The sequence below is a fragment of the Nannobrachium achirus genome (genome assembly GCF_963921795.1).
Source record: "Nannobrachium achirus genome assembly, chromosome: 10".
NCBI classification, from domain to species: Eukaryota; Metazoa; Chordata; class Actinopteri; order Myctophiformes; family Myctophidae; genus Nannobrachium; species Nannobrachium achirus.
This window is the reverse complement of record NC_137819.1, coordinates 30,079,411-30,098,805: the sequence shown is the minus strand read 5'-3', so window position 1 is coordinate 30,098,805 and position 19,395 is coordinate 30,079,411. Positions and strand designations below refer to the sequence as shown.

The 19,395-nt window shown below is 41.5% G+C and overlaps 1 protein-coding gene across 4 annotated transcripts in view; it reads left to right on the top strand.

The window, feature by feature from the left end:
• LOC308292112 (myocyte-specific enhancer factor 2D homolog) overlaps nt 1-18,716 on the top strand; it is a 32,212-nt gene extending 13,496 nt beyond the window's left edge. The window contains exons 3-12 of one of the 4 annotated variants that reach the window (XM_080734365.1): nt 2,391-2,594; nt 3,181-3,318; nt 3,974-4,187; nt 6,415-6,471; nt 7,035-7,216; nt 10,348-10,477; nt 10,702-10,945; nt 12,284-12,352; nt 14,065-14,115; nt 14,658-18,716. In XM_080734365.1, coding sequence (XP_080590491.1) covers nt 2,391-2,594; nt 3,181-3,318; nt 3,974-4,187; nt 6,415-6,471; nt 7,035-7,216; nt 10,348-10,477; nt 10,702-10,945; nt 12,284-12,352; nt 14,065-14,115; nt 14,658-15,117 — 1,749 coding nt within the window. In that variant the 3' untranslated portion in view covers nt 15,118-18,716. Of the gene's footprint in view, nt 1-2,390; nt 2,595-3,180; nt 3,319-3,970; nt 4,188-6,414; nt 6,472-7,034; nt 7,217-10,347; nt 10,478-10,701; nt 10,946-12,283; nt 12,353-14,064; nt 14,116-14,657 lie in introns of all 4 variants that reach the window. The other 3 variants (XM_080734364.1, XM_080734367.1, XM_080734366.1) reach the window with 3 other exon arrangements.
• Nucleotides 18,717-19,395: the final 679 nt, after the last annotated feature.

Below are 19,395 nucleotides of genomic sequence, written 5' to 3'. Positions count from 1 at the left end.
CGATGCACGTCACAAATGGGCGTAAACAAACACTGCCAGAGATGCAGAGATGGAGCGAGGGGGGGGCAGTTGAGAGAGCAACGGCACAGTATAACATATGATAGGAATAGCGTGCTTTAAACCTTCTACTTTACCCTTTCTGACTTTCCTGCAATGACAACCTTAATGCAGCTAGCAACAAAGGACCTATCTAATTTCGTCATGTGCCCACATGTGTCATAATTAATCCCACAATAACTGTTCCACTCTGTCCAATCATCATGTGTATAACCCAAGAGGACCTGTTAGGACCTGTACTGTGTGTGTGACGTGTGTGTACTTTCTGCTTGGCAAACTATAAAGCAAGCAAGCAATCACTCAATGTGTGTGTGTGTGCGCTGGCGTGCGCCGCTGCACTGACGCGAGATACGAGAGAGAGAGAGAGAGAGAGAGAGAGAGACAGACACGAGAGAGAGACACGAGCGGGAGCAACCTTAATACCTATTTAATTTTGTCCACGGGTTTTCGAATTGTCACCAGATCTTCTATAGTTTTGTTTTTCTATTGCAAAGTGCTCCAACTCTTCAATCGATCAGTCTATACAACAACACCCCTTAAGCTGGCCATACACTAACAGATAATCTTGCCCGACTGAATCGGGTAGCATTAAACACTACAGGATCATTTTTTTCAGATTCTCTGACCAGATTATCTAAACGGGCTCACACTTGCCGTTTTGAAAAGTCGGGCGCTCCGCACGCTACGGGATTCTATTCAGATTGAGTCGGGCCTGAACAAAGCAATAATACATAATATAATGATCAATACAAAATGTCACGGGGAGTCGGGGACTGTTCGCCTTGCAACACACACACACACGCACGCACACACAAACACATTAACGTGTTATCCACACAACACACCATCGCATCGCTTCGCGCAATGGAGGGGAAAAAAAACGCTTCAATAAGGAATTTGTGTCCCATTTTGAAGATAATATGAGTTCACTTTGACACGTTTGTTTCATGTCCATCCATGCTTCTGTTCAACTCTGACTTTCACCCTCTCTCTCCGCTGCTAAACTGGTCAAGTGCTGCGTGCCGAGTGCTTCTCATGGAGCCTGATTTATGATTAGTCGTATGACTGTGTGGCGCACACAACATTAGATTTCCAAGATCAAACTGTCGCTCCGCGCCACGTTGGAGGGTTTGTAGATCAGGCAGTGGGCGTGTACTTGCAAGAGCAAAGCGAGATGTGTCAGACAGTCACTCGTGTGCTGTTGGGAACTGGGAACGCGACTATTTCTGCTGATATAAAACAAACCTCTATTGTGTTTTAATTCCCATCGCAAGCAGTCATGATACAACCTCGGCGGATGGATGTGGACGGTATGAAAAGTGTGTCTGCGTGCGCGCGCGTGTGCATGTATGTGTGTGTGTGAGAGAGAGAGGGAGAGATGGAGAGAGAAAAGAGAGAGAGAGATCTGTCGACCAGCCGCTGTCTTTCTCTCGGTCACCCGCTGCTGTTCCAGACGAGTAGGGATCCCAGAAACTCCTTTGAATTACTACACATGATCATTCAAACATGCTTTCCCCTTTCTCTCATAACTTGCCTGTCATCATAACACAAGTGCTTCAAAACAGATTCATGCAACCTTGAATATATTTGTCTGTTTCTTTAATTTGACGACACTGTATACTACTAAGAACACACTGTCACCCATCATTCCATGTTCTACAACAACCTCATAATAAAAAAAAATATTCAACAGTACCATTGTACACTTTATTTCAACATAATATTTAACGTTGCCTTTCCTACTACACTACACATCCCATGCCACCTAAACAAACGCACAGGGGGTGCTTTTTTCTATCTTATTATAACCCACCCAGCCAAAACAGAGCAGGCCACCCTGTACCTGAGGGGTTGTAATTCTGAAACTATTGTATAAATCTTACAGACTCAAGCCCCCGCAGGGGGCTTTCTTCTAGTTATTATTAACCAAAAGTAATGACCATTGCACCCCTAGAGCATGCACGTACAAATTACAGGCCAGTGTACTGATAATAACTTAACACTGGCATAGTTAGGAATATTTATCGCATCCATATTTTCTGATATAATATCCATCTCATTAGCACCTTGTTGCAAATGAGAGAAAACTGAGAAACTAAAGCGGAGATAAATCTAGTCAGTATAAGTGAGAACGAGCACAGAAGAACAGTAATTCAGTTTTCCGTCCCATCTGTCACAATTAATTTTCAAAAAAACGTGTCTGGAATTGTCAACATCGTTTCAGCATGCGCGGATTCCGAGTCAGTTGGCGGTCAACGTTCATTCGGAGCTCATCTTTACATATTTCTTTTGACACCCACTGCCATCTGTTTCCCCTCCCCTGTTCCCCTCAGGTGACCTTCACCAAGCGGAAGTTTGGCTTGATGAAGAAGGCCTACGAGCTCAGCGTGTTGTGCGACTGCGAGATCGCCCTCATCATCTTCAACCACTCCAACAAGCTGTTCCAGTACGCCAGCACTGACATGGATAAGGTCCTGCTCAAATACACAGAGTACAACGAGCCCCACGAGAGCCGGACCAACGCAGACATCATCGAGGTAAACCGCTGCACAATTCTTTGGCAAATGTTCCGCCCCAGGATAATGGCGATTTCTTTTGTCACAATAATCGTGATAGGAAATGTTCATATCGTCCTATCCCTACTCCCAAATCACCTTGATATATCTGGGATGTGTAATTGCTATATCACAGGCGAACTTTAAATATAACAATATATTATGCTTTATCAAACAAGCAAAATGTCAGTAAACCCCAATCACATTTGGGTTGGTGCGGTGGACGGTGGTGTAAATGTGTCTAAGAAAGCTTATATTTCTAATGGGATTTTTGCTTAAACTAATGAAAGAAATTATGCAACTTTTAATATTTCAATAATAATGAATTGTTGGTGCAAATTGTATGGGCTGTTTGGGAAAACATGTTGGCTATGTGGTAATGATGTTTGATCTGCTTTTGACAGAACCTTTTCCAAAATATGATGTATGATGTGCTAAAATGTCTGTCCTAAATTGATTCTCTTATTTGATTCATACCATAATAATCCATGACATTTCATTTTTTGGTTTTTAGGTTAATGTAATTGAAATTCCTCCCTGTTACCTTGAAATTCTCTTGCCTTCACAGACGTTGAGAAAGAAAGGTTTCAATGGGTGTGACAGCCCAGAGCCCGATGGAGAGGACTCCATCGACCAAAGTCCTTTAAATGATGACAAGTACCGCAAGACCACTGAGGACCTGGACATCCTCTTCAAACGTTATGGAGTAAGTCTGTCCTAACACTCAGATCTAATTTATACTTTGTCACCTAACCCTTTCGACATGTGTCGAGTTGAGAATTGCGTATATCCAAAAATGTCAGTCGAGAACCTTTTTCAACTGAAAATAAAGTCAAAGATTCAATGATTTCAAAGTAATGTTTTTTTTTCATACCCCATCTTTTAACTCAGTGGTTCTCAACCTGTGGGTCGGGACCCCCAGGGGGGTCCCCAAATGATTTTTGGGGGGTCCCCAGATGATTAACTTAATGAGCAACATTGTTTTCTCCCTCAACGGTAAACCAACCAACATAAAGTTTAAGTGTAAACATTGGCCAAATTGTCAAATATTAGAGGTAGAAATTGAGAAAATAGCAGATCGGCTATTTTCACAATAGAACCATGTTATACAAAATGTTATGCCTCAACTCTTAGTGCTCGTCAGGGTGGGGGGGTCCCCAGTTAAAATATGATTATTTTGGGGGTCGCGGCCTGAAAAGGTTGTGAACCACTGTTTTAACTGACATTTTTATCCCTAATGACAAATACTTGTTTGAGGTGATATGAGCAAAGCCACAATTACGAGGACCTCTCCTTGGACCAGTAGCCTTGGCGTTGTGTTGATGCGACTAAAGCGGAAGTTCTCTCTCTTATTCCAGCAGTCTACAGCCCAGCCCCCTACATTCTCCATGCCAGTCACTGTCCAGACGTCAAATCAGAACACGCTGCAGTTCAGTAACCCTGGCAACGCCCTGGTAACCACCTCCTATGTGACCTCCTCTTCACTTTCCGATCCTCACCTGCTGTCGCCACAGCAACCAGCGCTGCAGAGGAACACGGTATCTCCTGGGTTGCCGCAGCGACCAGCCAGCGCAGGTGAGGGAACGATCCAGGGGCATTCTAATGCAGTGGTTCCCAAACAGTGGCTCAGTAGTGAAAAAAGACGATCTGCAAAGGCCTAATTTCTTTTTTGGGTCTTCAGCTAAAAGGTTTGGGAACCACTGTTCTAATGCTTGTGCTAAGACTGAAGTCATCCCTTGACTTAACACCTCCTTAATTCCAGCTGTCACACGAAAGCAACTGATCTCTGGTCTTCAGTTGCAGTTGTCTCCTCTTTGTGCAATTAGTGTTTGTATTTGACTTGGCTAGTCATTGTTGCTTTGCTTCAGAATGTAACTGTGTGATTTGTCCGAAAGTATTAAAAGCAGCGTTGAAAACTGTATCTGCTAGATGTTATTGCAAGGACGAACGAACATGTTCTATAAACATGTAAAATAAGCATCTAAATATAGCTCATTCATCAACCAAGATTTGACAGTGTGGAAACAGGCAGTGCTTGGTGATAAATCCTCAAACTCATTTTCCATGAGTGGCATCAAATTACAGTTGGGGAATCTTCTGCGAATGACCTCCAAACACTCAGGGAATAGAAAATTAAATCGCATATAAGTGATTGGAATAAACTCTGGAAAAAAATATTATTTGTTAAAATACAATTTACTGTCATGCAAACAGTCATTTTGCTAAAGGAGCCGTTAAATTGTACAAATTATAGTGATTGAAATGTATTTGAATAATAATAATAAATAATAAGCTGAAGAACAAATAGCATGAATAGAACAAAGAAAATAAACAAACACAATGAGCTCAAAAACTTGCTCATGCTCATACAGACAATTTAATGGATTATAATTGACTAAATACTGAGATGCTACCATAGGTCATTGACGCGTGATTATGGATCCCACTGGGAAAGATGGATAACCACGCCCCGGACTCATTTTTGAAGCTTGTGATTGGCTGAACCGGACGTAGGGAGCGTTCCGTTGTAGTCACTTTGACCGCGCGAGGTGTACCAAAACCCAATTATCATGGCGTTTATCGTGTGCTTGCCCAGGCCTTACGGCCTGGGCATAAATATAACGATTGCATTCACCACGGCTTCGTAACTCGCGGGCACTCGCGACTGCGGCGCTCGGGCGCGAAGAGCAGGACCAAGGTCCGCTGGCCTTCGCGCCGCTTGCAATGTCGTGGACAATAACTGTGAAAACGAGCGCTCTATGCCGTTTCCATCCATCTTTCCCAGTGGGATCCATAATCAGGCGTCATGGACGGGTAGGCAACCTTAGGCACGGGTGCCAATATTTGCACAGGGGTAGGTGATCACTGGCACACCGGTGGAAGTGTGAGAGAGAGGATTTATATTTTAAAATCAAATATTGTTTTTAACGTGGTCAATTAAATTAAGTCACCTAATTTGTAGCAAATTACATCCTGCACATAATTCTACATTCATTAAAATTCTGAACTTTGACTGATCTAGAAATAGAAACATTGCACTTAATTTCACAAAGGTTGCTGACCCCTGGTCAATGTGCTTACTTTGTTTCCTTTGTATAATTATTCATATTCATATACTTACATGCATAGATTTACTTGGTATATTGAGATCATATTAAGGACGCGCGTGTGCGTGCATGAGACTAGCATGTTATGTGACAGTTTCTCTGGGTTGTGGCCTATTGACCGCCTGTCAGATTGCCCACGCCTCCCTATCTGCCCTTTCACTGAAAATTAATTACTAAATAGGCGCGTCAGTTGTTCTGTCATAGAATACCACTATACTGTAGATACAGTGGAACATTTTTCTTAGTGTTATCAGCCCCTATGTGTGTTTTTCTATATCCATCTTACTAGTTAATAATAGTCAGAAGAACAGCTTGAACTAGCTTGTTGCAGTTTTTTAGTTCCAATATACCACAGAAAAACAAGACGTGTTAATTCTAACTGTAAGCGAATATCTGTACAAATATAAGTTTGTGTAATATAAGATGTGTGGGCACAATTATTGTTCCTGAATCCTGACAAGGATTCAAGTCCAAGAGTGGCAGCTGATTCAAGATCTAAAGAAATACTTGGGGAAGTAAACAGAAAATTGATTAAGAAGAAGAACAGGATTCAGGTTATTGGGAAACATTAATTCTGAAAAGACAGACAGAGAAGAAGACAGAAAGATTCAAGCTAACAATCTATTATATATAATATTTTCCAGGCTGCTTACAATACCCACATAGTCACACGTTTTTCTCTCTTGTTTCAACAGGGGCTCTTCTTGGAGGTGACCTGAATAATTCGAATGGAGGATGTCCGAGTCCAGTCCGTAAGTGTCTTTGAATTGCCTAATATAGAATCAGTCATCATACATCATCTCAGTTTTATGAATGAGAGATACTGTATACAGTATGTGTGCAACCACCAATCCAGCTAATCCCTATAAGTAATCAATCCTGTAGCATTGCTATCTACTGATTTAATCCAAAATTGTTCTTTAATTTCAACTCATATAGTTATTAAGATAATATAGAGGTAATCAATCAGTAACTTAACTGAAGGAATTATTGTTAACATCTGAAAAGAAAAACCTTTCAATTTCTACAAGGCTATTTGCTCCATTTAACCTAGTGGCCTATTGGCATTATGATTAAAACGTTGTCTCAAAGTTTATCCGTAAAGTTGATTTTCATCTCTGTTTAGTTTTTTTTCCTTTATGCTAATGTGACCTCGACACACACACATTTTGCCAAAACATTTGCACAACTTTCAGCCTTTCCAGGGTGTTTTGTCTTCAATATATTATATGTATACCACTTTGTTCGTTCCTTTACACGCCTGAGCTTTGTCATTGATTTCCATTCAGCTTCACCTGTTTCCTTTCCCCTGCAGCAAACGGATACATCAGTGCCAGGGCCTCCCCAGGCCTCCTCTCAGTCTCCAATGGCAACAGCCTGGGGAAAGTAGTTCCGGCCAAGTCTCCGCCGCCGCCCCCCAGCCCCCAGATGGCCAACAGCCGCAAGCCAGACCTGAGGGTCATCACCTCACAGGGGGGAAAGAGCCTCATGCAGATGGTGAGCTTAAACATGCCGAACCTGTCTTAAAGAGGGCTGACTCGCTTAACGGGACGCACTAAGTTCATGGGCTTAATCTTGTCCGTCTCTCACTAAACTGTTCTTGTCTTTAGTGCCCAGCTTAGGTACTTGCCAGGCTAACCAAGCAAGCATATCATTGCAACGATAATATTTATCTTGGTGGATAAATCTTTATATAGCAATATTAAACAGCAGTATTTGATTTACTGTCAGTACCAGCAAAACATGTGCCACAAAGAATTATGCATTTATCTATCTCAATGGATCAAGACAAAATGGAAAAAGTCAAGTGGAAGTGAGAAAGCCTGATATTGTGTTGAAGCGGTCTTATTTGTTGTCCTTTTTGTTTCTGACTGGAATTGGGAATAATAAGTAAACACTAACCATATTGCATTGGCAAAGTGAAAAAGGTCTTGGATACATTTGCTAATAGCTCCTCACTTGCTGTTGATTGAAATAAGATTCTATAGATGAAATATTTATCCAATTCATTTTTCCACGGTATGTATTAAAACCGTTCAACATAAACTGATAAATGGTTGGGAAGTATTAACTGTTCTGCTGCCGTTGACAGTCCTCACCGTCATTGAAAGGGTTAATACCATGGCGCCGTTGACGGTGAGGACTGTGAATCTTACTGTATATACAGTAAAGATATTATCACTTACTGTACGTCGCTCCGGTCCCGCCCGCATCGGCAATGTCCGCGATTTGTTTACAACGCACGTCGGGCGTGCACGCGAAGTGAAGCTCCTCCATAGTAAATCCATTGAGAGGCCCATAAAGAAACTTCAATAACTCATAAAAGACATTTGTATACAAAAAGGGGGCTCCACTCTGCACACTCTAGACACGGGATGCGCGCAGCCATGTTTCCCTTCTGGACCCACACTGTCATGTGACTAGATGACGTAATCGTTGCCGTCAAGTGATAATCCAAAAAAACAAAAACAACCCCCTTCCAGCCCTTCAAAATAATAGCGGCGGCCTATGGAGGAAACGGCGTGGCACCGAGGCACCAAGCAACCTTCAGATTAAGAGGCACTAATTGTGTTAAAACACAATTTTAGTGTAGAAATCAAGCAACACCTTTATTCTGTAAATATTCCGTTGACTTTCTTTGAAGATTGGATCCAGGCAGAATCAATCATTTCTTTAGTGAAATTCGACAACATGCTTCAGGCTTCTGGGGCTCTTCAAAATAAAGCGCAGTGAATGCGGCACTCTGTAGCCAAATAATTACAAAAATAATGGCATCCCAACTTGTGTTAATTGCTAAAATAGCTCCTGTGAGGTTAACAGGAATAACAATAATTAGGTATTAGTTGGTATTTTATGTTGGTTTGATTTTCTTTAACTTTCAATTACTTTTAAGACAAATTAATTAATGTTTATTTACAGTGTTACACAAAGGTCTGGCTGTCAGATATGTGTCTAAAATACTATTATTGTTTACTAGAGAATTCCTTCTTCACTACATCCACTGTATAACAGTGATCGAAACAATAGAAACACACACACACACACACACACACACACACACACACACACACACACACACACACACACACACACACAGGGTGATTTTGTCATTTTCTATGCCTTTTTAGTTTTCGTTATTTTCTTACTTTATATAGCTACAGTATAATAACCTCAGGCCAGAGTTGTAACCCTCTCTGTTACCTTACCACCTTTTGCAGACTGAGGATGAGCTGGAATTGGTGAACGAGGTGAATTCCCCCATGTCAATCACTCGCATGAGTTGATGGCCATCAACTGCCTCCACATTAGCATGGATGCAATGTCCTCATATGTGTGCCTGAGAAAAGATTTTTTTTTTCCCTTTCTGATCCTGGCATACTGGCAGTTCGGGGGCCGCCACTGGACTGCATGTGGTTTAAGGCTCATTGTTTTGTGGTTCCAGCATGATTGTGTACAGTCCGAGGATCATACTCGTATGATCTTCTTAAACAAATTCTTGTTCCCTCAATTTGTAATTGCAAAACTCCACTTTAGGCAACGCTAACACCCACAGCAAAAACCCATTGACAAAACACATTCTGCTTGAATGAGATCTGGTTTTGTAATGGTCCAATTTTCTCCATTATATGACAACACTTGAAAGCATGGATGTCTTTTCACATGGCTGTGTGGTGCATGTTCCTTGTTCACCACAATCCCACACTGGTTCTCATTTTCACCTACTGTACCACCCACTGTACCACTGGAAATCTGTGATCTTAAAAAAAAAAGAAAAACCTGGCAAAGGCATTTCACACCACAATCTTTTCTGATGTGATAAAGCACGCAAAGCACCCTTTTTTGTTATGTTATTTATGATACAAAAAGATGTAAAAACCTGCAAGTACCACCTTTTAGTAAATAGACACTCATTGCTGCATTGGCAATGAGTGGAACCTAGTGTCTCTTCTTTCCACAACCAGTTCCATTTTACGTCTGTTGTTAATTCAGCATTACAGTCATAACTTCAGCTATACGTTCCTGTCACAGGTTTGACAATACCGTATACTTGACATGAAAGGTTTCATGTTCGTTTTTTGTGGGTTGCATTTGTTTCTATATCAGTCCCCAGTTGGCCTTTTTGCTATGATCTGATTCAGACTGTCTCCTTGTAGTTTGGGCTTTTTTCACTGCGGATGTGCAGTATTTGTCCCTCCCTGCATGGTTTCATAAAAGTCCCCAACCTCCTGGTAGCATGGCCATAGATTCAGAAACAGTGCAGCACTGCTACAGTATATAATGGAACCACAGACTACATTGTTAGCTTAATAATTCATACAATTTATTGTCCACCTCATCAGTAATTCATTGGTTGGGGTTCTTTGCTTATTTTTGACGTCATCCTCAAGTCAATTATTAAACCAAACATTTAAGGTTCACTCCACACTGGGAAACTATATTCTTTCATATGTCACAAAGCCGATGTATTTTGTATACCATTTATGAATCCAGCGGCAGCCTTATTCACTTTTACATTTCAAGCATGTCAAAAAGTTACATTCATTGAAAGATGATATGCTGATTGATTCACACCAACATTTGTCTCGTGCATTTTATTGCATCTAACCTCTTGTTTTCCTTTCTGGCAGAACGCCCAGCGGTTGGCAGCAGGCGCCCAGGTGGCCCAAACGCTCACTACGCCAGTGGTGTCTGTGGCCACGCCTAGCCTCCTAGCACAGGGCCTGCCTTTTTCGGCTATGCCCACAGCATACAACACAGGTGAAATTATAATAAACATACTCAGAATTCAAACTGATTCGATTTTTTTTCCTCTTATGTATATCCTTTCTTATACTGTATCTGCATGTTGGTGGTGACATACAAAACAGAACAGTGCGAAACATTTGTTCATAAAGCAAGGTTGGAAGAATGTGTCAATTAAGGAAAATTCAGGGGGAGGTATTGTTTCAAATTTATGACTGGCGCTTCTTTTTGGTTCCTAGAGTACCAGCTGACGAGTGCTGACATAACGGCTTTACATGCCCTGACGTCACCCGGAGGCCTGTTGCCGACAGCATGGCAACAGTCGGTTAGTCAGCAACAGCAGCAACAAACACAACAGCAGCAGCAACACCAACAACAGCAGCAGCAGCAACAACAACAACAACAACAACAACAACAGCAGCAGCAACAACAGCAGCAGCAGCAGCAGCAACAGATCAATCTCGCGTCACTCAGTAACCTGATGTAAGTACTGCTGATTCTTAATTATCTCACTGACCTCACAGCCTTTTCCAAGCATCTGGGTTGAGTTTCCAAAAAAACGCTACCATCATCCATGGCCTGAGGCCGGGATGAACCTGGTGACATTTTTGGAAAACCGACAGCCTTTGTTGTGTACTATCTATCCACAATGTTGATTTATTTATTTTTCATTTTTTAATTCAATGCTGCTGACTCCCCAAGTCAGCTAGCATGGTGTCCCCATACCATAACTATGCTAGCAATTCACATTTCCTGAATTGGTGAATTGGTCTCTCGCCAGCATCTCACCATCTCAGTTTCTTCATATCTTCACTTTAAAAGGTACCCTATTATTTAGGACATGGAGTTGACACACCGTGCTTTTGTGAACCGTGCAGTTTGCAAGCTGGGAGAATGGAGAAGATGCGTTATAATTGACATAGTTCGTGAAATGGTTAGAGTTGATTGTCTCAAAGAGTAAGCAGTCTTAAACATAGATTGCTGCAATATTATGTCTCTGCTATATTACAATACAAATATACAAGATGCATTATATACATCCATGTACACTACACATCTCTGTGGATTACAGACAGTGGACGGGTATGTCACGGCCCAGCACGGCTATGTTCAGGTCAGCATGCAGACAACGGAACTAGGACCAGACATTATTTGAATAACTGCCAACATCGGTGTAGGCAATTATTCAACCGATATTTACCAATTTTTAACCACTTTCAACCTTGTGGTCCTGTTTTAGGCATCTAAGGCATGTCATTACAGGTGAACAGCTTGTAGATCAGTTGTTTTTTTATATTTAACATTTTTGAATAGGTCTTACAGTTAGTGGTTAAAAAAAATACACTTTTAAAAAAAGTAATTATTTTAATCAAAAGTTATTTGTGTTTATTTTAATTTATTGTTTTTTCGTATAAGTGAAATCTTCTGAAATGGAAACTATCAAATCAAAGTTTTTCAAATTGATTAGAACACATTTGCACGTTTTGATAAACTATCGGTCAAAATATTGGTAATTGGTGGTCTAGGTCGGTCTCAAAGTGGATTCCAGGGATTCTGTGAGTTCCTTTAGGGGGGTCTAAATTGACCCATACAAGTCTTTAACTCTGACAGTGTACAAATGGAACCAAATGAACCCTGACGGGTCCATTTGGTTCCATTTGCACACTGTCAGAGTTAAGGGGAAGACCTTGAAATTTGAACGTTTGAGAACCACTGGTCTAGGTCTGGGACTCTCCAACACCAAGATCGGGCCCAACAATCTGGCATTGGTCGGGCTCTGCGGCAGAACCTTGAAGTATGTTCTTCTCCTCTTGTCCACAGCATGTGGGGCGTGGACAGACAGAGCGGCGAGCTGTCTAGCCAGGTCTCCAGTCTGGCTGCCAATCTGAGGTGAACAGCCAACCAGTGTGTGTGCGTGGGAGTGTGTCACATGTAGGGCTGGGCAATATATCCATATTATATTGATATGAGACTAGACATTGTCTCTGCGATATTCCATATCGTAATATTGTGATATGGCATAAAGAGCTTTGCAGACAGGTGTGATTTTTCGCACAGAAAAAATAGACGTTTTTTCTTTTTTTTAAAGAAACCAATGATTCTCTATGACCTCATGCACAGTTGCACACCTGCTCCGAATTTGCCGTGCGGCATGTGGCTTTTTTCCTGATCGAACCCAGTTCGATTTGTGCGTCTTTTCGCATGCGTAAAAACTCATTGACTCCTTTTATGACTCCTTTTCGGATCCGCAGTGCGAATTCCGCACTGAATTGCACACCAAATCCAATGCGTTTTAATGATTCAGCAAACGGCCAAAAAACGCAACAGGCCTGTGTGCAAAGCCCTCAAGTGTCGCTTTTTCTTGGTTTTAACCACTAAAACTTATTTTATACTATTGTCAAATATGTTCAAATATAATCGAAATAGCAGATCTACATGCTACTGACGCGTTGTGAACTTGTAAATCTGCTATTTGAAAAAAGAAATATATAGAGAGATTTATTGTCACAATATTGATATTGAGTAATTTGGTCAAAAGTGTTGTCCATATCGCCCAGCCCTAGTCACATGTCATAACCTTTGTCTGTGGCACTCTTTAGCCCACCTTTTGATGGAAGGGACTTTTTGTGTCTTCCTTTTGATTTTCGGCTGCCATTTATTAGTGAATAAACTGATATATGTGTGCATACATGTGATTGCACAGCACACACATTCTCACAGACAGACACACACACACACACACACACACACACACACACACACACACACACACACACACACACACACAAAATAACTCAATCTGCATGAAGGTAGTCACAGTTGTATTAACCATAACAATTACTGTACCTATTTCTAGCTCAATTTTTTCTACCTGCTACAACTCTGTGCCTATGTATAGTTTATTGATACTACGGTATACTCATATGATGTGATCATACTGATCATTTAATACATTATAGTTGTAGAGTGGAGCAGCTAGCCAGCAAAAAGTTGTTCTTGTGTCTGAAGCTAAGTTGATGGAAACGTTGCAAGAGTGTTGACTGGCTGTAGTGGAAACTTGTCTGCTTGTGAATCTTTTATTTCATAATATCATTGATTTCATACATAATTGAGTGATATCAGAATTTTGCTCAATGTAAAATTGACTAAAATATGATACAAATTATGTAACAAAAAGACTTAAGGCTGAAACAAGATTAAAACTCAACAAAAACAAACTCCCTGACCTTCCGTCTTGTGATGTTTAGAAAGATATGGGAAAATGAGGATGAAATAATGATAGATTCATTATTTCAAACAATCATCTTTTGTGGGAAGATTTCAAGAGCCTCCCTCTCCAAGTGAGAAAGATATTTTTGTCTCTTCCCATCGAATAAGTTGTGTTTTCAGCATAGCTTATGACTATAAAAGCCCCCTGGTGCTAAGTAGAATGTTTTGATGTGAATCTAATGTTGCTCTAGTGTAGACCATCCAAGCTCTATGACTACAGAGAAGTCTGTTTTTTGTTTGTTTTCTTCTTCTTGGGTTTTCCCCCACATGCTTTTTCAAATTCACCTTTTCCTTTTGGATGCAGGCTCCAACATTTTCTTTTCTCCCCACAGTGTTGGCTCTCCGTCCAACCTGCTCTTGGGTAGAGATGAGTGGTTGGGCCGGTACTGTATCCCACTTCCTGTTCCTGTGTGTTTGTGCGCTTTTGGCTGCCCCCCCCCCTCCCCAAGCATGTCCAGTTATGTCTGCAGTCAGGAAAGCGACATACTGTAGCTCTTTAGCCCCAGGATTCTTTTAATTTGAAGTTTCTTCACAACATAGCTGACTCATGGCAAATCAACCAGTCATGCAAATCATTTCATGCTTCTTGGGCTGTTTTGTGGATATTTTTGGGTGCAAGATTATTTATTGCATATGCTTGGAAAGTGCTTGGAATGGACTGGGTTGTTGAATCAGTTGATGTGGCTTCTCCTTGTCGGTGCTGTGCCTTGTAATTGTCAGGTTTCTTCTTTTTGTCTGACATTCGAATGACGCGCCAGTTACTCATGTACGCTTTCTGTCCAGTGACTTGGCAATTATAAAAAATGAAAAGAAAAAAAGGTTTTCTGTTTTCTTTTCCTCTAGTTTCTTTTTTCATATGTTCTGTCCCCCATCTTCCACTCTCTTCTCTCTGTCTCTCTCTCTTTGTCTATCCTTCATCCTTCAGGCCTGTGACCCACATACCTCAAGGCGCCATGCTGACAGTCAGCACCAACACCAACTCCAACATTAGCATCAAGTCAGAGCCTGTCTCACCCGGGCGGGACCGCAGCACGCCCTGCCCGCCATCCTCTTCCACCACGCCGGCGTCCACCTCCGGAGGGAGCGTCCTGACCGCGCCACCTCAGTACCCCGGCTCCCTGCTCTGCTTGGAGCCCCCGACCGGCCGCTCTCCCGCCGACAGTGTGAGCAGCAACGCCAGCTCGTACGAAGGCAGCGATCGAGACGAGTCCGGAGCAGGGGGCGGCATCACGGCAACGGGCACCGTGGGATCCGCCGCGGGTTCTGCCGGGCGATCCCTGCCCTCTGACTTCAGCCCGTCCACCGAGCTGCTTAGAGTGCAGAGCGAGTCGGAGCAGGAGGGCGGTAACGTGAAGCGCATGAGACTGGACGGCTGGGTCACATAGAGGCCGACCGGGGACGCCCGCCTGCAGTCCTGGTGACACTTAAACACCTCCCCATCACCTCCACATGCTCATCCCTGTACCCTCCCATCCACTGCCTCAACCCCACTGCCAAATGACACTATCATCACACATCTGCCTCTGTCCAAAACTGTACACCCACCTACCCCGCTGATTTGTCCAGACCTTTGAGGCTTTGCCAAAACAAATTGAAAAAAAAATAATAATAATCTGGGGGCATGCTCTGAGTGAGAGAGGTGTGGCCCAGTAAGATTTTGTGTCTGTGGCAGGGCAGTGAATATAGAGAGAAGGTAGAACCTCACAGCAAATGTGGCTTGAATGAACAGACTCCCATATAGTATTTTTATTTTTTTCCTTTTCTTTTCTTTTTTGGCAGAACTGAGGCTTGCTTTGAAGACTTTATGCAAAAGGATTAACAGAAAAAACATTTACCTTTTCACATGGTTTTGGTGCTTAAACCAATCGTGAAACAGAATCTATGTGGTTAGATCCTGTCACATTTATGTATGTACACTGAGCACTGCCACGTCGCTGACAGTCTGATTGGTGGCACAGTGGCACACAGGCTGGCTGTCCACATGGAACTTTGAACACCATATTGACTGTCCACTTTTCGCTGTTACAAATCGAGTGTCATTTCTTGCAGTGAGCACCATTCATTCTCATGAATACACCTTCCAATATGCACTTTTGGAAGCCACTGTACCTGGACAAGTATGGTTTGTGAAGACCGTTGGCTCAACATAGTGGCTGGCACTGGACAAAGAGCCTTAGACGGGCTTCCGGGTAAGAATACTTCACCATGAATGGATCTCCCTCCCCCTGCCACATTTACCAACCTCCTCCCTGGGCCAAAGCCCTCAGGTGGCACTCTGCGGTCAACGCGTGCGACCAAGCAGGGCTAAAGACCCAAGCACCACGCCAGAGTGCCAATATCAACCTCCTCTCTTTGAAAATGCCAAATGCCTCTCACACGTGGTGCAGGGACACCGGAGAATATCACTTGCACTCTTGACACTCCCACAGCAGTCAGTGACTTATGATACTATTTGTGAAGCTAGCAAAATAAAAAGCGCTTTGAGTCGGGCCGTAGCTCTCTCTCTCTCTCCTCGGTTGGGTGCTTCTCCAGTCCTCACACCTCGCCACCTATAGACCGTGGATGGAAGTTGCCGCACCAGAAATCCAGCCAGCGTAATAAAAGCTTAACAACAGGAGCTAGATGCCATCCACTTTAAACATGTAGTCAAGAGTTATTGGAGCCTCCGATGGCTTTCGGTAGGGAAGTATTTGGTTCAAGTTTCAGTCCAAGTGTTCTTTATCTGTTGGTATTTTAAATCTGTTTTGAGGGTCTGTTGGTAGTCCAGAAGTAGGAATTCTGACTTTGTATAAAATCACTCCTTATACAAAAAGCTTTGATGTCCACCCTCTAGCAATCTACTAGCTCTCCTTAGCTCTTTGTGGTGTTTCAAAAAGTGAAAGGAACAGACGTTTTCTATATTTCTACCGCTTCAGTTGGCAGCAAAGTAAAATAGCTTTTCAGCTTGGACGATGTGTATGTACATATGAATATATTTGCATAGACTTTGCTAGGTATCCCTAAAACAAGCAATGTGTTAATTCTCAGTGGATCTGTTTGCATATATGAGTGTGAATTTGATATGTTTCGAGCTACGATGCAGGGGTTAAGCCACACATGCTAGTGCTGGTGAATCGGACTCGTTTCAGTAACCTATTTTATGCTAGTGTTGATGGTGTGTGCACTTTCTGTCTCTCACTCACAGAGGCCTGCTTGGTTGTGGTGTCACTATGTTCTCTAACCACCGATTTTAAAATTTGATGTCAAAAGCCACATAAAATGTGGATGAAATCCAGATGGACACAGACATTCAAATTTGAATAATGTGAAGACTTAGTATACCTTGTTTCTTCATAGAATTAAGACTGATGTTGAAATCATGAAAATCTGGGCTCTATGCATTGAGCATAACATGTCTAGACTCTACCTTGAAAAGGCATAATATCATGAACAAACTTCTGTTAAGAGGTAGAATTCTGCCAAGTTCTCATAGGATACAGATTTTATATGAAAACTGTATACAATCAGCATCGGTTTCTACAGATCATGCATGCAGGTAAACATGTTGTGCTAGTTACTCAAAAACATGGGTTATGTGTGTTCTCTTGCAGCAGTGCTAAGTCTGTAGGGGATAATGGTGGGAGAAATGGTCCAGGTGCACAAAGGTAGCAGACTCCTGAATGGATGTTCAGCATGGCTTGTCCTGGGCCCTCCCATAGTGCAATGCAGTGTTTGCAGTGTATCTTCCTCGCTGTTAAAATGTGAGAGCAGATGCTGATGTTTGCACTTTTTTGGGGCAGCTAACAATGAATTAACACCCCCACCCTGCTACCGATGCTGTATAGTGTTGCATGCAGTGTGTGAGATTGATAAAATGTCAACGTGATACAATACCATGTTATGTCAGTATGGTAGGAACTAGGAAATCATGCAGAAGTTCAATTGCTGACAGGCATCCAGCATCACAATATTTTCCACGATTAGGTCATTTTACCTTCTCACCATGTAGGATGCCAGGTTTATGCATTTGCTCTATTAGGGATAATAACTGTCACATGGCCATTTCCCTTTTTGAACCAGACTCATTTCAACGGAAAGACTTTGCTCCATGGGAGCAGGTGGTCGAGTGAAATATGTGACACCACAGCATTTGGCTTCGACATCCTGCCATATGCAGGTCATTCATGTACAAAAGGTTCTCTGTCCAATCTAGCAATTTAGTCTCAAGACAATCTTATATGAGAAATGAAAACCTGCACCCCTATTTCTTGTTGTGTACAATGTTTTTTAGAATCTCACTATTTTTGGATTGTTAATTTGTGCTGGTGACAGTTCCATTGTCTATTATTATTATTATTATGATGATATTATTATGGAGCTTTTTATTTCATTGCTATTTTGTGTAGGATAGCCAACAGTTTTTCTTTTTTTTTATTTGATGTACCTTATCATATACATATATAGTACTGGTTTCCTTTTTTTAAACAACTTGCTAAAAATTGCACGATCAGTTATTGTGGTATTAGCAAATGCAATGAAGGAAAATACCAGTTAAATGCTGCAGTTTTAATTAAGATATAGAATATATTTATAAAATGGGGGAAAACTGAAATTTAGCAATTCATAAAATTTGAAAGATGTACATGCATGGGATAGCAACAAGTAACAACAAAAAATATGTTACATACCATATTGATAAAGGACATGCATCACAAATGAGTTTAAAACGGCTCAGAAAAATGTAGCATATGAAATACTAAAGAGGAAATTTATAGCTAATATATTGTGTTCAGCTAGTCTGCTTTGGGTTTTGTTGTAAAGAAATATTTCTTTTTGTTGTTTTTCGAGAATGATATACAATTTGTGTATATTTTCATATACAAAGTATGCACTGATATGTTACTAAAATTCTATACCGCTTTTACAAAAAAAGTGTTTGTTGTACCAAAGTATCCAAGTCCCTTGAAACCTTATCCTTTTTGCGTATGTTTTACCGTATTTTATATATTAAATAGACAAACTTGAGTGAAATGTGTATGAATCTGGTTTATTTGTTGTTAATAATGGTAATAATTGTGATGAGTTTTGGGCTGTTTTCTGGTTCACCGTTGCTGCAAATCATAAAGTTTCTATCCATCTGTCCAAATGTTTCCGCGAGAATTTACTGTAGAATGATGTGTGGGACACATCCGGAGAACAGCAGACGTACAAGCTCACGTCGCGCCAACCGTTGTGAGCTTGTAGATCACACTTGGCCGTGCGCACCTTCTGCGCAATGCACGATGGGACGTTGGAAACTTGTGGATATATACTGCCACTCTTCACTGCCTGTAATTGAATAATGCATGCTTGAATCATCAAAAAAGGTAGCATTCAAGGCCCTTTTCTATACAAGGCAGCGTATGGTCAATTATGCCTCAATACTAATGGTGATCACTGATCAGTGAGAATTACCTGAGCTGTCAAATTTGCCAATATGAATTAGAATTCATCCAAGGTTTGAATAATTTATTTTTAATAGAAATTAATTCCATTGATAAAACCATTCAAGACAGTTACATCAAACACCAAAGAATATACAAAAGTAATGTGCTTCTGTGGACAAAAGGATAAAAACCTTTAATCCAGTAGAAAACGTAAACAATCAGCCAATGGTAAACATTGGTTTTTAAATTGATCAATAC